The 15,547-nt window shown below is 32.9% G+C and overlaps 1 protein-coding gene across 1 annotated transcript; it reads right to left on the reverse strand.

Moving 5' to 3' along the window:
- Nucleotides 1–7,739: 7,739 nt before the first annotated feature.
- LOC101250193 (aspartic proteinase 36-like) lies at nucleotides 7,740–14,971 on the reverse strand. The gene is made up of 10 exons (XM_004234724.5): nucleotides 10,340–14,971; nucleotides 10,127–10,256; nucleotides 9,731–9,981; nucleotides 9,419–9,643; nucleotides 8,947–9,109; nucleotides 8,801–8,874; nucleotides 8,628–8,718; nucleotides 8,202–8,274; nucleotides 8,051–8,122; nucleotides 7,740–7,961 (listed from the first exon to the last, which is right to left on the reverse strand). Exons 1-10 carry the CDS (start codon nucleotides 10,555–10,557, stop codon nucleotides 7,822–7,824), a joined length of 1,437 nt encoding a protein of 478 aa, XP_004234772.1. The 5' UTR covers nucleotides 10,558–14,971; the 3' UTR covers nucleotides 7,740–7,821.
- Between the last annotated feature and the right edge of the window lie 576 nt (nucleotides 14,972–15,547).

Consider the following 15,547-nt stretch of genomic DNA (forward strand, 5'->3'; position numbering starts at 1 on the left):
ATCCACGCTTTTTCAAACCCCCAAACCCTAGTTCTTGCTAGCCTTCAATGGTGAGTTCATGTAAAGAGAAAAATAAGAGAGAAGGAACAGAGTTTATTTTTGAGAGTTGTCTTTAGGTTAATAAGGGTTAAGGTTATTTATAGAGGGGTTAAATTAATTTAATTAGTCTCCCTTTAATCCCTAACTCACCCCTAAACCACTGAATTAATTAAATGAAATCATTTAAAATTTATTTGTGAAACTCGACCATCACCAACGAGACCCCGATCGATGGTCCATCGGTGATTCGATGGACAATCCCCCCTCCATCCTGCACTCTGCTGACTCGTTCAGTGACTTTGCAGGTGAGGGCTTCCTCCAATTTTTCTAAGTGTGGGACGACGCTGGCCTTGATGCCCCGTCGAGCCACTGACGTCCCGTCAACCCCCTTCCATCGCATGTAACAGTATCTAGGTAAATAAGATCCTTCACAAATATTTCTAAGTGTGGGATGATGGTGGCCTCGACGCCCTGTCAAGACACGTACGGACCGTCATTTGTCCCGTCGATGCACACTGCCAGGCAGTGCTGCATCAAACTGCAGGGGTCCTTATCAAGGGCCCTTGGTTGGTCCTTGGGAAGTCGTACCTAGACGTTTCAATCATGAAACAACTCAAATACCCATTAGATATCTTTCCACATTTTCGTACATTTACGACTCTTAAAAGTTAGTAAAAAGGCTAAGGTACACTAACATCCCTTTGAACAAACTTCCAGGACTATTCTGGACATTTTGGTTTTAAACCTTCTAAATGATCTATATTCATTAAATATGGACTTAGAAACAGTGCTTAGAAATTATGACACCTATGTTAGGCTTTACCATGAGTCTTGGATTTTCAAGGTGCTACAAGTGTTAATGGCTCTGATACGATGAACTAAGTAAAAAAACTCAAAGTTATAAAGAGAAAAACATTAGTTTCTTTTTAGAGTAATGCTCATTGATTGAGCTCAAATGTCTAAATGTCACAATGGAGGAGGAGCTATTTATAGATTCTATCTTCTAACTAACATTCTACAAACTAACTAACTTGATGAGAAATTAGTTATAACAAACAATACAAAAGGTCTATAATACCCTTGATCTTCTAGTGACTTAACTAACTATAAACTACTCTACACTAATATCTCATCAGTATGTATCAACCACAACAACTAAAATAAGTGAATAGGGCTATGATTAACCTTGCTACGACAACAATCCATATATTTCCTTTGATTTATTACTATACCTCAAGCACATAATGCCACTATTCTGCATCTTTATCCCTTTTGGGCTTTTGTGGTTACATCTAAGCCTTCTGAACTCCTATAATTATATTTGAGCCTTTTATGCATCTATAATTATCCCCGAGCATAAAATTCTCAAGTAAGGGTTAGCAATGTCAACTTACGCATAAGGAAGTTCATGAGAGATTAGACTTCGATTTAGCTATGTAGGGTTCAACATGGTCTTTCTAGATATTTTGTAGCTCGTATATGATAAGACGACCCTATAGGCAATCTACACTTGTCAATGTCCTTTTAGGCAACAATAAAGAGGCTTCTATATGTGTATGGATCAAAAACATAGTCCCAAATACTAACAATTGACTAAATAACCTTTGTAGGCGTCAAACAATCTTCTAACTTATCAACAAGTAAGGTGGCTTTCTAAGCAAACTGCACACCAATCTGTATGCCATATCGAAGTATAAGGTCACTAAAAGAATAGGTAAAATATCCGACGAGTAACCACCAAAACTCAATAGGCCACCACGACAAGATTTACCTAAAGGCAAAACTTCCACTCTTATTCTTTGGCTCTATAGGTGTCAAGATACGTCAAAGGTCCGTAGGCAACACATCTATCCCCGCATGCAATTGTACATTTGTATATATACCAAGGGTGTGCTCTGCTTATATATTTGTATATAATTTTTTAATACATTAATGTACAACCAAAATAATATTACAATCTTATACTCTATCTCATATTGGAACAATGATTCAAGTTTAGTCCTAATGATTTCAAGAGATCATCCAGACACACAATTTGCATATTTTATGCTTTGTGCGAGGATTAGGTCCATAAGGAAATATAATTAACTGGAGATCAAGTGGGCTACATGAAATCATCTAGACAAATAAATTCTTACCCCACAAGCCAAAGCTCACATATACAAGTAATTTTGCAAAAGCGCAGGTGAGTGATAAGAACAGGAGGCGTACCCGAAAGGCAACGACAACAGTGTAATTGAAAGGCAGCGACAACAGTGTAATTGAGATCAATATAGGCTTTAGAAGTCTTATACAAGTCAAATTAAAATTTGTATTACATTACAAATCATCCAGCCAAATCATGTCCTAGAACAATTTGCTGAATAACTGTTGGGTTATGAAGAGTTGATTATGACGTCATGCGGAAGCTTAGAATGTCAAATCATATTGTTGATAAATTAGACGACACAAACTAATACTAAAAATCAAAATACATTATATCAAAACTAATATAAAGAAAAATATTAAAAGTGTAGATAGAAAATCTCTCCATAAATTAAACTCTTAAGCGTCTACATTGTGGATGTAATTGTGTTGTGTTAGAAGAAACAAGACTATATTTATAGAGCCCTAAAACTTTTTCCTACTAGGAAAGAACTAGCTACTCCAAAACCTTTTCCTAAAAGGAAAGAATTAATTAAATATGAAACAATATAATATTTTCCTTTCAGGAAAAGTAAAAACATTTGTGTTAATTTTTTAACTTTTCTTTTAGGAAAAATAAACTTCAAATAATGTAAGAAATTAGGTTGCTCAAATAACTCATCTCATAATAATTACGCCTCAAGGATGATATCCAATGCACATTATCTCATTTCATATGTACTCGGGTATTACGCTTGCGGTAAAATATATATCATTTTTTTGTGAATCTATAATTTATAAACAAATTATTTTGAATAAAGTTTATCTCATATAATAATAAATTTTCAACCTAACAAGACTTATATCTCCACTAAAATATTAATATATTACAAAAGAAACTTATAAAATATATATATCTCATTGTATTAGAGAGTTGGCGAAATGGTCCAGTGGACCCTTGTACTTGTATATGTTTGTATTCTAGACCTTTGTACTTATCCTTTTATAATTTAGACCCCTAAACCCATCTAAACACAACATTTTAAACATAAATTTTGATGTGGTATGATGTGTGTTGCACAAACAGTACACGTTGGCAAAAAAAAAATCCATTTATTAATATTAATATGAAAAGAACATTAAAATTTAAAAGATAAATAAATGAAAATAACAAAAAAAATGGTAGGGGAGTCATCTTCTTCAAACCCATCCCTGCCCCCCCTCCCCATCCAAATCGCTCCCTCCACCACACCAAATATCTTAACCCATTCCACTTCTTTCCTTCTTTCTTTGGATTCACCCACCATTTTCCTTGTTCTTCTTCTTAACACCCCACATATTGTCTCACCCCTAAAGATTTCTCAAAAATTATTATTTTTGCTACAAATATATTTTCCTCATAGTTCTTTTCGTCTTGTCATATTTATTTTTTCAAAACCTCGATTTGTGTGTATTTTTTGTGATTGTCGTTATAAGGTATTGAATAATGAAAAACTTTATTGATAAGCTTGCTGAAACTTCAAGAATAAGAAATGGGTTTTGTGAATTTATGACTACATCGAGCTGTCATGGTAAAGACCAACAAAATCAAATCAACAAAGATACAATACAATAAATACAAAAAAAGAGATGAGTAAATTGAAGGAAAAAATAAAAGAGAAGAAATGTGAAGAGAAATTTTTTTAAAAAAGACAAGATAAAAACTCCAATTTGTCCAACCATGGTGTTGAGTGAAAATAAAGAAGAAAAGATGGTCTTTAAATGTAAAAATTAGACTTTTTAAGGTGCCTCACACTCTATTTTTTTTTGTGTATCAAACACTCTATGTGGAGTCTTTCAAATAGGATGCCACATCAAAAATTGTGTTTAAAATGATGTGTTTGGATGAGTTCAGGGTTCAAGATGACAAAAGGGTAAGTGGGAGCGTCCAAAATACAAACGGATACAAGTACAAAGGATTCACCCGACCATTTCGCCGTGTTTGTTATAACGGAAAATGTTTTCCTATAAAACAAATAGATATTTGACTTATTTTCTCATATTTGGTTGGTGTATAGAAAATATTTTCCGAAAATATATTTGTGTATGGTTTTTGAATGAAAAATATTTTTGAGAAATATATTTTATTTAAAACTAGAGTAGAAAGTAATTTTTGAAGTTGATTTTTTTTGAAAAAAAACAAAGTTTAAAAGATTTTGTGGTGGGGGTGGGGGATTTGAGGGTAGAGGTGAATAATTGAAACTTGAAGTTAAATTTTTTTAAAAAAATAATATTGATATTTTTTGGGGGGGGGGGGGGGGGGAGGAGAGAGCTACTAGGGGGCTAGTGGTGGGTGTGGTTGGGGGTCTAGTTGGGTGGACGGAGGTCGAGGGTAGGGGTGAAAAAAATGAAAACTTAAAGTTAAAAATATTTTTTAGAAACAAACTTAATTTTTTTATTTTTTTTGGGGGGGGGGGTAGGGGTTGGTAGGGGTGGGTGGGTGGTCGATGATAGGTGTGAAAAATGAATTTTTGAAGTTGAAAATATTTTTTTAAAAAACAAACTTATAGTATTATTTTTCAAATGAGAGGGGGTCAAGAGTGAGGGTAGTTTAAAGTATTTCATAAAAAATAAACTTAAATGTTTTTAGGGGTAGGGGGCTGGTAGGGGTGGGTCGGGGTAGGGGTGGGTAGGGGCTGGTAGGGTGGGGTGGGTAGGGGGCTGGTAGGGTGGGGTGGGTAAGGGGAGATTGGAAAAGCATTTTGAATTTTTTTCTTAAATTTTGAAGGGAAGTCGTTTTTCTTAAATTTGAGGAAAATAAGTTGATTTGGAAAATATTGACCCAACCAAACATGAGAAACTTGAAAGATATTTTCCAGAAAATGTTTTTCTTCATACCAAACAGACCCTTAATGTGTGCTGTTTGGAGGATCAAGATTTTAAAGGCAGCAAGTTTCATTGTGGAGTGAAAGAACAGATGAGGAATGCATCTTCAAAAGACAGGATATGATACGTTGCAATGATGCAATACAAAGTATATTTCAAACGATGGAGGTACAACATTTGGTAAGAAGTGGATAGACCATACCCCAACATTACAAGTTTAGTACTCACATATCACAATGCTAAAATTGTCAAAACATTTAGATTATATGTACCAAACCCAATAGAAAAACAAACACAATTCAAATTCAAACAAATGATAAATCTATTTGCGAAATCGTAATTGAAGCTAAAAAGGAATTTAAGTACTAAAATGGAAACTGAAGAACAAGAAGAAAGGGATAAGAATCAGAACTTGATAAAGAAAGGGAATGAGGAATACAGATACTCCATAACTGTTTTGCCTAAGTCGTTTTTTCTCATCCATCATCCTTTTTAACTAGATGGTTATTAGGTCTGGTTCTCAAAGCAACCTTTGTGAAGGCCTTCTAATTTTGTTGCTTCTTTTCGATCCAATAGCTAGTTGTGTGACATTCGTATAGCTGTTGACTTTGGGCAAAGATTGGTTCATAACAATATTTTCATGAATTTCTGACTACAGGAGAACTTAAGGAGGTGGTTAAGCAAAATTAGAAATATGAGTTTAAATAACTCTCAACTATACTTTCTAAATATAGTTAGCCGCAATGGCAGAGCTAGATGTTTCATGAAGGGTGTACAAAAATTGTATAGGTAATTATTTTTTTAAAAAAAATTTATATAGTATTTAGCTTGGATATTAATGTTTATTCAATAGAAGCGAACCGACATAAAAAAAATGAAGTTCATTTTGGAATAAAATCACATTAATACTTAAGATTTCACCGAGAAAATGAAAGAAAGAATAGAATTACGCGAAATTTTTAAAAGAAATTCCATACAAAACATTGATCACTTTTAATAGCCCTATAGAAAAAAAAAGAATAGGATTTTCTGATTAACTTTAAATTGAATAATTATTTTTATTTCAAATTTTATCAAAAAGAAAAAACATTAAAAATCAAATCGATTAGAAATTTAATTGGATACTAAACTTTTTTTACCTTAAAATTTATGTTGTAAAATGTCTAATTTAAGATTATTTTAATAGATAATATTAGCTTTTAATTATAAAAAAATAGCAGATTTATTAATTAATTGCTCTTTTAAAATGAAAAAATAAAATGTAGTTGTAGGGAATCAAACTTACTCACACAAGCTATTTGCCTCACCTTTAATTGAGCGCCAAAATTCAATGGGTTAAGAACACTTGTTGTTTAAAGGATGTCCAATACGTCTTGTTTACTCATTTAAAATATCATTTTACTTATATATTTGATGCAATTTTCTGATAAAAGATGTTTGAGGGGACACCCTAACATAGTGTAGCTAATCCCTTTGTCAGTTGTATGCAAAACAATATCCAACGACTAATGAGGTAGATGTGGAATCCTACAATAAACAATGTAGGGGTGGTTGAAGAGCTAAAAGAATTACAAGCCACTAATTATGATTGTAATTCTAATTCTAATTCAACAATTGACCCCTCGGAGTGGCCCAGTGGTTTGAGCTTTGGACTTCCATGTTGTAGGTTTCAAGTTCAAAACCCCTTGCCAGCAAAAGCAAGAAGTTTGCCTTCTTGGTCGAGCTCGGCGCACCAGGCTTGCCTAGTGCAGGTTACCTCTCCTATGTGGTTTGCGAGCTATTGCATAGGAGTAAGGGTTTTACCCTGTGCGCACCCAAAGAGTAGTGCTGCAGGTTTCCCTTGTCATAAAAAAAAATTGATTCGACAATTGACATAAGTATTTTTCGACGTATTTTCGAGATGAGACACATTCAATTAAAATAACAAGAATAAATGATAAACTCGTCAAAGACCTTTAGACCAAGGGATAACAAATAGATTTTGGAAGGAGAATTCAATTCATGCTCATATGATTTTTTTTAAAAAAATCTAAAATCATGTCTTGAATTTAAAAAATCCACCCCTATTCAAAAAAAAAAAATCCAAAAATAAAATAAAAATCAATCCCAAAATTTTAAAAATTCGCTTTGATTCGTGTTTTTTACGTGTAAAAATACGAGGGGATTTTGTAAAGAAATTTGAAATTTGAAGAGTAGCCCTATTCAATTCTTTACGAAGTCCCCTCGTATTTCAAGAGTAGCTTCCCTCCGAGCTAGATATTCAAGTGGATCTTATTGAGTAAGATTGTATTTCGTAAAGAAAAATACGAGGGGATTTCGTAAAGAAATTTGAAATTTGATATTTATTGATTTTCTTTACGTGTTCTAAGTGTTCTCAATAAAGAAGAAGAAAAAAAAGAGTATTTTGATCCAAAAAGCTCAACTGAACAATGTTAAAAGTTGTTTGGAGTGTAAAGAATTATTTTACGAAATCAAAGTTAAAAAATAATGACTGGATAAGCCTTTTCTTAAACGGCAATGACATAGATGAACCAATTTTTAACTGATGACATAAATGAGTTTTTTTCTAAAAGTTCGATGACATATTCGAGTCTTTTCCCTAAAAAAAAATCGGGAATTAGATGAATTTGATATTGAAACAAAATGACAATGGAATAGGAAGCATCCAATACATTGATTGTGCATGACATTCAAAAAACATAAAATAAAAATTAAGAGCAAAACCGATTATATTATAAGAATAAACATAAATGTTGGATTGTTATATGTAATGTAATTATGGTACATGTTGTACTAGTTGAAGAAATAACATAGGAAAGAGATAAGTGTGAGGAATAATGTAAAAGTAGTAGTAGATGCTGATGAAATATTATGAGCTCCCACTGTATACACATTTTCAGAGCTATCATCTTTCACCTTAATGTTGGAAGAACCTGAAAATCAACCATGGTATTGAACTCAAAATAAAATAAAAAATTGCTACAACTTACACAGAATACAAATTTACTGTAACTATACTCACAGTCATATTGAGTCCACCCAAGCGTCTTTTTTTCAAGATCATACACAAAAAGCTTGTTTGATAGCACAAGATCTGCATCAAAACAAACGTTAACTACTAGTATTTTTCTTCTCATTTATCTCGACAAATTGAGAAAGGGGTAAAGAGATACCTCCTAACAGAAAAAGATCATCTCCATCCTTTCCCTCGATTCCCTCTTGCCAACCAATACACCAGTCACCGTCCTGCCAAATTGAGCCATTACATGATATGATTAAATGTTGTGTGTTCCATATTCGTAGGATAAAATTAAAGGATTGTAAAATTACATAGAAGTTATAAAGTGTATGATCTCTTAATAATGTGAAGTGAAGCCTTTAGGGATAAACCATGCAGGCTTGGCCAAATATCACACCATGCTAAGAGTATATTTAGTCCCTAAAATTTTAACAATAAAAGAGGCTTTTAATTCATACGTCATCTATGCTGGCAAAAATGCCCCTACAGCCTAATAGCAAAATATGTCAACATTTATTAGGAGCTATGTTATGCCATTTCACATAATAAACAAGACAGAATGTATAATTAGATTACTTACATGAAGTTTGAAAAGATAATCGTGGGGATAGACCGTCAAAGTAAGATTTCCCATGAACTTAAATGTTACAACGGGGAAATCATTGTCAACACTGCACCGTACCAGCTGATTAGACAAATATTAGGTTGATCACAGTAGAAATAAATTTTCAAACTTAATTATGAAAACCTTACTTTCCACTGTATGAAAAGCACTCAAAGTTCCCTTCATGATGATGAGTCTTCAATTTTGGTTGCTTTGCCATAAGCTATAATAGGAGCAGAGAATGAAAAAAATCAAACAGTAAACAAGACTAAATATATTTTGAAGTTGAGGTTACCTTTCCCATGACAGCATTATAGACATTGCTTGGAAGATATGCTAAAGTTGTTCCACTGTCAATTATTGCTGCTTCGCTATACTTCGACTCAAATATGGAAGTCGGAATGTTTAGAACTTCACCGTCAACCTCAATATTCTTGAGAGAAACAGTATAATGTTGCCTAAAACATTTAAATTCAATAAGTATTTATCATGTTAGTACGTTAGATGTGCTACTGCTTGTGTAACTAAGCACAAAACTGCCAAATGGGCGGGCTGAGTTGAAATTGGAAATATTACAATGATTTGAATAAAAAACTGGTTGAAATTGGAGATTGAATTGGGCTCAATTGAGAATTTACGCCCAACCCTTAAAATTCTGGGCGGTTTATGAGTTTATTTCCACAGCCCTAAGTAGTAGTATTAAATTTGTGAAGATTGAAGTACATTTTGGCACATAAAACTCCAATTGATTCGACATACATACATACCGATTTGTGAGTAATGGGGTTGTATTTACTTTTGGTTCAACTAGTTGTCCAATAGCAAATATACCACCTCCACTATTTCCATTGAGGCAATGTGAAAATACTCTTTTGACAGTTCCAGCAGCAGCTAATTGTGAGATAACAGACGTTTTTGCTGCTCCAAAACCAATTATCCCATCAACTGCATTAGTAGATGTACCTAGGCCTCCAGATTGTTTAGACGAGCACCTATCTTGGAAGATATAAAAAACAGGTAACATAAATTTCTGTCTAGCACGTAATTAACAGGTAGGAAATAGGACGACTTATACGTACCCAAATGTTACATTTCCTTGGAGGGGTGATGTTTTATTATCTCCGGCAGAGACTTGATCTAAATTGATGTTATCTTTTACAAAGTGTCCTCCGCTTGTGCTTCCATCTCCGTAAGTAACCATATATTCACACGGTTTTGCTACCTTGCAGTCTGAGCTGGTTGCTTCAAACATTGTAGCACAAACATCTTGATCACAAGTAATAGATTTCCCACTCGTTGATGCTTGTAAGTTATATTGTGCCATATCTATCTATTATTATTATTCGAAAAAAACTATTCAATATATGTATCAACGAAATTCAAATTAAAAAGATTGATTATATATATATATATATATATATATATATATATATATATATATATATATATATATATATATATATATATCTATTTACCCCGAGTGTGCTTTCTTTAGGACAGTTATCACATCCCGCACAACTTAGCCATAAAAGGTCACTTCCAGTATCTACTTGAACATGGTAGTCCTTGGAAGGTGTACCAATTGAAAGCTTAGTGAAATATAATCTGCATATCACAAACATTTTTAAATGTTTGTTTACATGTTATAATATACATATATGTATGAATATATAAAAAAAGGAACTAACACTGAACTGGTTGGACTGCCATTGCCACCTAATTGAAAATCGGCTGCACCGAGCATTCTACCGTGACGATGAACATCGTGGGCTTTCAGTTCTTTCAAACTCACACCTCCACGCCCACCAAATTTGTGTTTCACATTGAACACAACGTTTTCTCCCTTCACATGATGGCCCAACAAAACTAACAAAAGAATCAAGTTTATATTTCTCCTCAGATCCATTAATTTTGAAGCGTGAAGAAGGAACTTAATTTTTCCTCTTTTTTTTGTTTTTTTTTTAAATTTTTGTGGGCCTGCCGGAGAAGGGAAAAAAATAGGAGTGAGGTGAATGAAGAAAAGGGTAAAAAATAAAAGAAGAAAAAAATAAAAAGAGGAGGAGAAGAAAAACAAACCAGAAACACACAAAAAATTTCAACAAGGAAATGACAAGTGGAGTGTTCAAATACCTTCACTTGCCATAAATCTTTGGTGGAAATTTTCAATAAGTATTTCATTTGATTAATCCGAAGAAAAGGGTAAAAAATAAAAGAAGAAAAAATAAAAAGAGGAGGAGAAGAAAAACAAATGAGAAACGCACAAAAAAAATTCAACAAGGAAATGACAAGTGGAGTGTTCAAATACCTTCCCTTGCCGTAAATCTTTGGTGGAAATTTTCAATAAGTAATTCATATGATCAATCCACAAATAAATGGGTGAATTAAATTAAGGTTTAAAGAGTGCACATCAAAGTTAAAAAAAAAGAAAAGAAAAAGCTAATAAAGAGCTTGATATTAATTAGTGACTTTGATAGCCTTCAACAAAGTTTGTAGGCACGATCTTACTATTTATCCTCTACAAATAAATTATTTAGGAGTATTTTTTTTCTTTATGTAATTTTCATATTTATTTATGTATATGATTTATGGATCTAATTGAATATACAATACTTATTTACAATTATTATACGTGCACTTGATCGCGAAGCGCGGTTATTAAAAAAAAACCAACATATTATTGAGTATTAATTTCATATATTTTATTGAATAATTTTTTTAATATATTAAACATTTGTTTATAACTTTATCTTGCTTATAATTCTTTTAGTATCTTATACATGACGTTCTTTAATTTGACAAAGGACAGGTGAGTATCATTCCAAGCTAAATGAAGAAGTACCGATATAACTTATAGTGTATATTAATTTGAATAAGAACAAATAAATAAAACATTAAAAATATAAAATACAATGACATAAATTCTTATATATATATATATACACACACACGCGAGTATCATTCCAAGCTAAATGAAGAAGTACCAATATAACTTATAGTGTATATTAATTTGAATAAGAACAATTAAATAGAAAATTAAAAATATAAAATACAATGAAATAAATTCTTCCTATATATATATATATATATATATATATAACCTCATAAAAAAATATAAAAAAATTTAGGCCCCCCAATTTTGAAGTTATTAATATAAAACTAAATAATGTCATAGATTCTTTACTTTATAAAGTCTCCATATATATCACAGACTGCCATTCAACAACAACAACAACAACAATAACAACAATAGCAACAACAACAGCAACAACAACAACATCAGCAGCAACAACAATACCAACACATTTTAATTCTTATCTTAGGTTTTCTTTCTTTTAGTTAAAAATAAAATATATAGATGGCATAAATTAAATGAATATAGATTGAATATAGAGAAAGTGGTGTAACTCCTCTTGTGCCTCCATACCATCTTAGCAAACACAAAAATTATATTTGTAAGTTAATAATTATAGTTTGCATAATTTCACTCCATAACAAACATAAATATTTTTATTTCGGTATACATATATAAAATATCAATTGTATAATTTGTATGTGTACAAAGTGACAAAGAGAGAAAGGAGAAAGAGAGCTGAGCAGGGAAATATTTGTATTGTATAATCATAAGTGTATAGGACTAAGACATATGTTTTTGCATGTGTATATACAATTTTCTCTCGTTTTATACAAACAAAAACACAGTTTATACATTTCTATTGGTATAAGCGAGAGAGGCGAGAGAGACTAGCTAGAAAATGCACGAAATCCTGGCGCTTACACGTCATCCATGTGATGTCCACACTTAACACACTTCTATTAGTTAGAAGGGTATGAATGACCCAATAGTAAGACTTGAAGGGTAGTTTTGAGCCAGAATATTGTTTGAGGGTAAGGAACCTTAGGATGGTTCTTGGGGAGTTGTACCCAAAAGTTTCGATCCTAGACATGTCCATCTAGATGCTAGGGACCCCTCCAATCATTTTAGACACCAAATAACACATAAAACATGCAAAGTCACACTAGCACACACAAGACTAGCTTCCGAACGCCTTGGTCGTTCTTCGACATTTCACTTACAAACTCTTCAAACTTACTTCTAAAGCTATTATTCATCATCTTAACACCCTATTAACTCATTAAATACATGATAGACTCTAGTTTATCATAGTTAATTTTTTGGGTTGCAACAATGTCACAAACTTAAACTTCAACTAATGCTCCGTACGACATTTGACAACTTACTCATGACGCTTTCATGAACTTTCAAGATCAATTAAACCTTTTCAATCTAAGATCGGTAAAAGAATGAAGAAAGATACAATAGCATTTGTAAGAAGACATTTTTTATTGCTTGGTGAATGCTTTACACTTGATTGCTTCAATTTCAAATGAGATACTTCTATTTATACTACTCTCCAAGTGGATAAAGTGTACATAAAAATTTCTAAACAAGTCCCTATATATTTGCAGTCTAGTCTTGTTATAAGAATTCTCCACAAGACTAGAGAGTACTAAAGACTTCCAAGAATTCTTCTTGTGTATTTATAGTCTTCCAGAAACCTCTCCAAGACTCTAGATCCTTCCAATTAGGCTAGCTCACTTATACTTTAATTTTATGCCTAAGCGGGATGACAAACTGGCGGTTCATGACAATCCCCCTACTTGATGCTGCTATGACTACGGAGCATCGCTTCTACATGGAAAGCCAAGTCTTGTATTCACCATGAGATACTCTACACATGAGAGTTGGTGGTGCGTTGATAGTTTTGGGGTGGGTGTTACATGGAGTTCAACTCAATCCTAACTTTGTTTTTTTGGTCTTGGTCATGATGTTAGCCTCCGCACCTATGTTGATCATAGCACAAGTGGGAAGTTCATCGATCGTGTAACAACCTTAAAATAACTATGCAAAGTAATGCCTAAATGTACCTTTAATGCCTAGATTGGTGAAAGCAATGATTAAATTGAATTAAATGGTATTTAATGATTAAGTTGAATTAATTGGTATTTAAATTTCTGATTTAAGTAAGGGAAAATCATATTTTTACTAAAAAATTAATAATAAAATAATACATAACAAAGAGTCCTAGTTTGACTATGTCTTCAACTAAAACTCCTACTCCTAAACTTACTCTCATTTCTCTCAACTCTCATTCTCACGTCTCTCACTCTCATTCTCACGTCTCTCACTCTCATTCTCACGTTTATCATACAGCAAAAAGTAGCAAAAATTAAAGTTCATCACTTGAAGAACTTGCACAAAAAAACTCAAAAGAAAAACTAAACTAAAAACGAAAAAGCAAAAGCATTTTTCAAACGGTGTGCACATAATTTTTGTTGGAGAGGCATTTGTTTATCGTGGGTGTTGGCAGCACTTGAGATCAGATTTGGAAGGTGTTAAACGATGAAAAAAGGTATGGGTTTTATTCCTCTTGTTCCCTTTCCCAAGAGACCCCTAGGATTCAGTCGAATTCAAATTCGAAAACTAGGAATGTTCCCCGTTGCATGTCCCTGTCACTAGCTCCCATCGATTTTGTAGGTTGGGTATGTTTTGCTTGTAGAATCTAGGGATGTGATGTGTTTTTGTGATGATTATGTTCATTTATGTTTGGATTTAGTGAGTAATAAGCATGCTTTCCGAAACTTTGTGTTCAACGTGTGTGTGCATTGTGTATGCCGTGAGTTTGGTCATGGGTTGATGCGTGTAATATGCATATTAAGTTCTTGTGTTGTATGCCATTACTTGAAATAAATTGTGATGTTCATAATTGGTGCAATGTTTCTTAATTGAGTGAAAATTCTTGATCAAATGTAACCACAAAAATGCACAAAATTAACGTACGAAATGTCCAATGAATTATCAAAAAATTTAACGTATAAAATGTTGAGGAAATGGAATGGGAAGTGCGACAAAATTTCCATATTTTCTGGAAATTGGTCCGTCTAAGCTACTGGAAGAAAATTGAGATTTTAAAAATTATTTTAAATATGTGAAGTCATCAAGGATGAATCTGAGACCTCACCATATGAAGGCTGCTGAAAATTAATAATTAAAATGACGTAAGGGGGATTTGAAATGGGGTAAGGCTGGTGAAGAAACAAAAGAAAAAGGGGAAAAAATGGGGAGAGTGGGGATCGAAACCACAACCTCTTGGATAGGTGAGGGAGTTTGGAGAAAAATTAAATAATAGTAAATGAGGTTGTGGAGGATCGATCCCACAATTTCTTGGCCTCAATCGAAAAAGAGAGGAAAGAAAAAGAAAGGAAAAAGAAGTGTAGTGTTGGGATTTGACCTCAAGTCTCCAAGCTGAAAAATATAAATAAAAAATTTAATAAGAGACTAAGTGTTGCTCAAGAGATTCGAAATTGGATTCCCTTTACCAATTTTGTATTGATAAATAAGTCTTACGTGAATAAATATGCTGCCCATAAGAATAAAACTCGAGACCTTGGCATACTTACAAGATGCATAAGTCTTGTACTACATAATCTTGGGTAAGTATGAGTCACTTAGACGAATTATGAATGAAGCCTCATGGCTTGTATGTATGGATTCATACGTCCAACGTACATTTAAATGTAAGTGAACCTAAGATGTATGTGATGAATTGATGTGACTCCAGGGGTGTTAAGTTAGATGAAAAACACACTAAAAGGCCAAGTGCATTGACATATGACGAAATGAACATTCACATAATGGAGTGAGTAATTATGAAGAGCTAATAATCTAATGCTAATGAAAATAGTGACAACATGATAAGAGGCTAAGATGAATGGTGAGACAAGTATAAACGAAGCCTAGGAAAATGTTACCAAATGTACCACCTGTGGGAGTATAGAATGATGTGGATTCAAATCTCAAGCATACTCCAAAAGAAAGTGTTAAGGATTAATTCATA

The sequence above is a fragment of the Solanum lycopersicum genome, chromosome 3, assembly GCF_036512215.1.
Source record: "Solanum lycopersicum chromosome 3, SLM_r2.1".
Lineage (NCBI taxonomy): Eukaryota > Viridiplantae > Streptophyta > Magnoliopsida > Solanales > Solanaceae > Solanum > Solanum lycopersicum.